Source organism: Nicotiana attenuata, chromosome 7 (genome assembly GCF_001879085.1).
Source record: "Nicotiana attenuata strain UT chromosome 7, NIATTr2, whole genome shotgun sequence".
Classification (NCBI taxonomy): domain Eukaryota; kingdom Viridiplantae; phylum Streptophyta; class Magnoliopsida; order Solanales; family Solanaceae; genus Nicotiana; species Nicotiana attenuata.
This window is the reverse complement of record NC_031995.1, coordinates 102,550,939-102,556,410: the sequence shown is the minus strand read 5'-3', so window position 1 is coordinate 102,556,410 and position 5,472 is coordinate 102,550,939. Positions and strand designations below refer to the sequence as shown.

The following is a 5,472-nucleotide window of genomic DNA, read 5'->3' as shown; positions in this document are numbered from 1 at the left end:
ATATAACATACAAAAGTATAAATATATACAAAAATATATATTTTCGACTATTAATTTGAGAGAGCTATTAATGATGCCAAATTTAGAGGATTTTTAGATATTTTGTCTTTCAATTAAGTTGGTGAACAAAACAATTGCTATAAGGAAAAGGTTAAATTGTGGAGGTGGGGTAAGAGAAGTGCGTATACACTAGGCGCAAGCAACTTGAATAAACACGGATTACCTAATCAAATCAGGGCAATACATAGTGCTTTTCCAAATCCTCACCACAAAAAAAAGTGACCAAAAAAGAAAAAACAGAACATAAAAAGAAAGAAAAGAAAAGAAATTAAAGAAATGATAAAAAGAGAGGATATGTATGCAGAAAAAGAGAAAGCTGTTCCATTTTCCTTCTAATCCTTGATACTGTTGATGGTGGAACTTTACGCATTTCCATAATACCTTCTCTTACCCTACCCATCATAAGATTCCTCTTCCACTTACTCAATTAATTATCTTTATTATTACATATATATCTTCTTTAATAATCTTATTGTTTCTCTTCTTCTGTTTCTTTAAAATCCCATTTCCTAAAAAAAAAAAAAATCCACAATTTTGGTTGAATTTTCATCTGGGTGTTTCTTAAATTGACAAAAAAGGCAAAAGGGTGTCAAAAATTGTGTTAATCTTGATTAATGGTGTGATCAAATTTCGTTAAAAATTGATTCTTGATTTTGGGGGTAAAAAAGATTGAATTTTTATAAGATGGGTAATATGGGAAGCAGTGGTGTGAACGGCCGGCGACGGAGCAGTAGCCGGAGGAGCCATCCACCACCTCCGCCACCACCACAACCGCCGCAGCCGGAGATAAGCGCCAACCGGTACGTATTCGCGGCGGCCACACCTTATCCTGCTCAATACCCAAACCCTAATGCTCCGCCGTATTATCAATACCCGGGTTACTATCCGCCGCCGCCACCGGCTATGCCAGTGCCGTTACCGGCTCCTTATGATCATCATCATAGGATGGACAACCACCAGGGTCATGCTAATTGGGTTAACGGGCCGGGGCGGTACCCGTGTGGGCCCATGATGCCTCCGCCTGCACCATATGTGGAGCATCAAAAAGCTGTGACAATAAGAAATGATGTTAATTTGAAGAAGGAGACTTTAAGGATTGAGCCTGATGAAGATAACCCTGGCAAATACCTTGTGGCTTTCACTTTTGATGCCACTGTTCCTGGGAGGTACTGCTTATTAAATATTTAAAAAAATTGTCTTTTTTTCATTTTTCATGTCTGCTTGTTTGTGAAATTTATGCAAATTGGCCTGACATGAATTTAAATAGAGTAACATGATCGGTGAGGATTCATATAGCAGACCCCAGCTTGTTTAGAATTGAGTCGTAATAGTAGTAGTTGTTGTGGTTATTGTTCATGTATACTGGATCTTTGTCTGTTGAAGTGTATTCAAATTTTTGTAGTGGTATTATACTTGGTCTTAAAATTGAAGAAAATTCGATATATTGGACGTTCAATTTGGTACCTTTCCCTTTAATTCTTTAATTTGATTGTTTCTTACAGGGTCAAAGTAAAAGACTTTAACTTGACTTTGGTATTATATTAGTAGTGTGGAAAAAATAGTGAAATAATGGTCTGGAAGTTAGTTTGATATATAAAACATGATATTAAAATTTAAATCTGATGGTTGGGTAGAGCTACATGGTACTTGTGTTGGTGGAAGGTCGTGGGAGATAGCAGCAGGTACCTGATGGATATGCGCGCAAGTTGGCCCGGACACCACAATCACTAAAAAAAGATTTTGAGTTGTAATTTCATTTTTCATGTCTGACATTTATGCAAATTGGCCTGGGATGAATTTAAATGGAGTAACATGGTCAGTAAGGATTCATATAGCAGACCCCAGCTTGTTTAGGATTGATCCGTTATGGTAGTAATAGATGTGGTTATTGTTCATGTATATTTGATCTTTGTCTGTTGAAGTGTATTGAAATCTTTGTAGTGGCTAGTGGTATTAGTAATTGGTCTTAAAATTGAAGAATATTCAATATATGGGACTTTCAGTTCGGTACCTTTCCCTTGAATTCTTTAATTTGATTATTTCCTTCAGGGTCAGAGTTAAAGACTTTAACTTGACTTTGGTATTATGAGGGTGTTTGGATTGGCTTATAAAAAGTAGCGTTTAAGCTAAAAGCCAAAAGTTATAAGTTGGTAATACGCAACTTTTGGCTTTTGACTTATTTTTGTACTTTTTATGCCTAAAAGTAAGTGCCTTTAAGCACTTTTTATCATTGCCAAACACCACACATACTAAAAAAGTGCTTAAAAGCCAATAAGCACTTAAAATAAGCCAATTCAAACACCCTCTATGTTAGTATTGTGGAAAAAATAATGAAATAATGATTTGAAAGTTAGTTTGATATATAAAACATGATATTAAAATTTAAATTTGATGGTTGGGTAGAGCTACCTGGTACTTGTGTTGGTGGAAGGTCGTGGGAGATAGCAGCATGTACCTGGTGGATTAGTCGAGGTGCGCGTAAGTTGCAATCACTAAAAAAAGTATAAATTTGAATAGGTGTATGAATTTAAGTTCTTGAAGTATGTGAAGTTGTATAGGATAAAAATTACAATAGAATGGTGTCGAACATCTAAAATGTTCGTTCCAATTGGGATCAATGTCTGTTTAAAGTTGGGACAGAGGGAGAGGTATAGTAAATTTATTTTATTCCAAGAAAGTTTTGAACTTTCTAATCATTCATTAGTTTAGGAACCCATATAGGCACTAAGAGGATAAGGAGTATAGAGTTTGCTACGGATTTATTTATACTCATGCATTCTGTGAGTCAACCTTTTGACAATCACCAATACCATAGCTGCAGATTGATACTTTGTCGAGAGAGAATTTGGAAACCTGATCAGTAAATTTAATTCGGTCTTGACAGAACGGAATTTTTTTGTTGCTAGTCCAGCAATCTCTACAACAACTTTGGATGATTAGACAAATGTGTCTATTTTGAAAATAATAATAATAATAATAATAATAATAATAATAATAATAAAAATAATAATAATACTAAATGAGAAAGTTCTGCTGCTGATCTTTGAGCATCTTGTAGAGAGTGACTTAGTACTACTTTGGGTCATTTGGATAAGCTTTTGGGTCTAATTAATAATTGCTCGTGTACAATAATTTGAAGGGTCTCCTTTTATGCGCTGATGTTCAGAGTAGTAAAGTGGTAATCAGTAGCTTTGGTCTTCTACTCCATCTGAGTTGACATTATTTTTCTGATGGGCAACACTGTATGCCGGACTAATATGAATTATTGCTTTCTTTTTGATGAAAATGGGTGGGAGATGTTAAGCGTCGTTTTGTCAGCATATCCTGCATCATTGTGTAGTTGATATCTGTAGGAAGGATATGATCTGTAGAATCTCATCTTGAGATGCATAGTTAGAAGAAAAAAATGGAGTATCATTTGAGATTTGGATATGTAAGTACTTTAATTATCAACTAGATCTTTATCTTCCTAAAGTGATAGTAATATATTAGAATCAATTAGTTATAGCACGAATACATCATATATTTATCTCGCGTGTCTAAAAGTTCCATAATGCTGTTTCATACTGCAAGCTGAGACGGTAATCCCCGAATATTGAGATCTCGTATGCTTTCACAGTTCAATAACAAGGGATTAATAAAGGTGGTAGTTGTTACTGTGGAAAAAAAAAATGAAGGTGGTTTCTTTCTCTTTGTTGGTCGTGTGGAAACTATACTCACATCTCTGTCTTCAGTCATCTATTGCTGACTCTTACAGTAGTATCTACATTGTTGACAACTGTCGGACTTGTTAAATGAAAGTAGTTGCTTTGTGCTTGTTTGTTACTGAAAATTGTAGTCATTTCTTACTGCTTGGTAATATATTATTGACTCTCCAAGTGGCATGGAAGTGCTTTCAACGTGAGATAATTAATTGTATTTCTTGAACTTTTTCCTCTTGCAGCATGACTGTCATTTTCTTTGCAAAAGAAGGTGAAGATTGTTGCTTGACTCCGATGAAGGAAAGCTTACTTCCACCAGTAACTTTTGAGTTTCAAAAAGGTTTAGCTCAGAAGTTTAGGCAACCTTCCGGAACTGGCATTGATCTTTCGATGTTTGAAGAAGTAGAATTGTCCAAAGATGGTGAGGCAGATGTGTATCCGCTTGCGGTTAAGGCGGAGGCATTACTAGATAGCCAAAGTGGATCGGAGGATGGGAGTGCAGCGTCAGGGTCCACTAATTCACAGATTACTCAAGCAATTTTCGAAAAGGACAAAGGTGAGTACCATGTTAGGGTGGTGAAGCAAATCCTCTGGGTCAATGGCATGAGGTATGAATTGCAAGAGATCTATGGTATTGGTAATTCAGTTGAAAGCGACTTCGATGGAAATGATCCTGGGAAAGAATGTGTGATATGCCTCTCTGAACCTCGGGACACTACTGTACTTCCATGTCGGCACATGGTATGACTTTTACCCTTTTTTAACAATTTATGTTGAGTATTGGTCTCTATATATTCACCAATTTCTGCAATTTCATGATTTTATGTAGTATGGTTTGACTTATTTAAGATGTCAATACAAAGATATTAGGTAGCAGACATATCATTTTAAAGCATTATTTTCCCAGCATTTCCCTGCAGTCATTCAAGATTGAACAAGCCATATATATATATATATATATATATATATATATATATATTCAATTAACAAAGTTATAGTTTATTGTGGATAACAGAATTGAGTATCTTTCTTTATGCAGTGTATGTGCAGCGGATGCGCAAAGGTTTTGAGGTTCCAGACGAATCGCTGTCCTATATGTCGACAGCCAGTTGAGCGCCTCTTGGAGATCAAGGTCAGCGAAGGTGCTGAAGAGTAAAGATATGAAGAGTTGCCAGAATCACTCTTGTATAAATATCTGTATTTTTTCACATCTCCTCCTTGACCTTCGCAATTACTCTTTTCTGTATCCGCTTTCTAAATTAGAATAATCCAACAGCAAGCCTCTTATAAAAGTTTGTAAGTGGTTGCATATAATGCAGTCCGACCATTGGATCAAGACTTGCTGTTGAGTTGAGCCATCTTGCTTTTACATCTTCTTTTTGTTTATGTAGTGCTTTGTTGTACTTCCCTGCAATTTTTTGTTTAGATTGTTGTTAGTATACATAGTGAATATACTGTTTGCTTGCTCAAATCTGCAGTTGAATTCTCAAACCTTTAAGTTATTTTTGTCTAGATTGTTGTTAGTATACATTGTAAATATTGTTTAAGTTCATTAACTGTCTGGTGCAAGTCCTTGCTGTCAGTGGTCCTTAGAGATTTTTCGGTTATAAATAATAAGTTAAATCTTAACAAATTAACTAGTTTAGTTTTCCTTGTTGAAGTAGTGCTTTGGTGCATTGAAAGTGAATGTTATTATTCAGTTTTGGACGGA

General features: G+C 35.5%; 1 protein-coding gene across 1 annotated transcript; it reads left to right on the top strand.

Annotated features, from left to right (window-relative positions):
• On the top strand, positions 278–5,263 carry LOC109229614 (probable E3 ubiquitin-protein ligase LOG2). The gene is made up of 3 exons (XM_019395123.1): positions 278–1,226; positions 4,004–4,502; positions 4,801–5,263. The coding sequence occupies exons 1-3, from the start codon at positions 745–747 to the stop codon at positions 4,915–4,917; spliced, it is 1,098 nt and encodes a 365-aa protein (XP_019250668.1). The 5' UTR covers positions 278–744; the 3' UTR covers positions 4,918–5,263.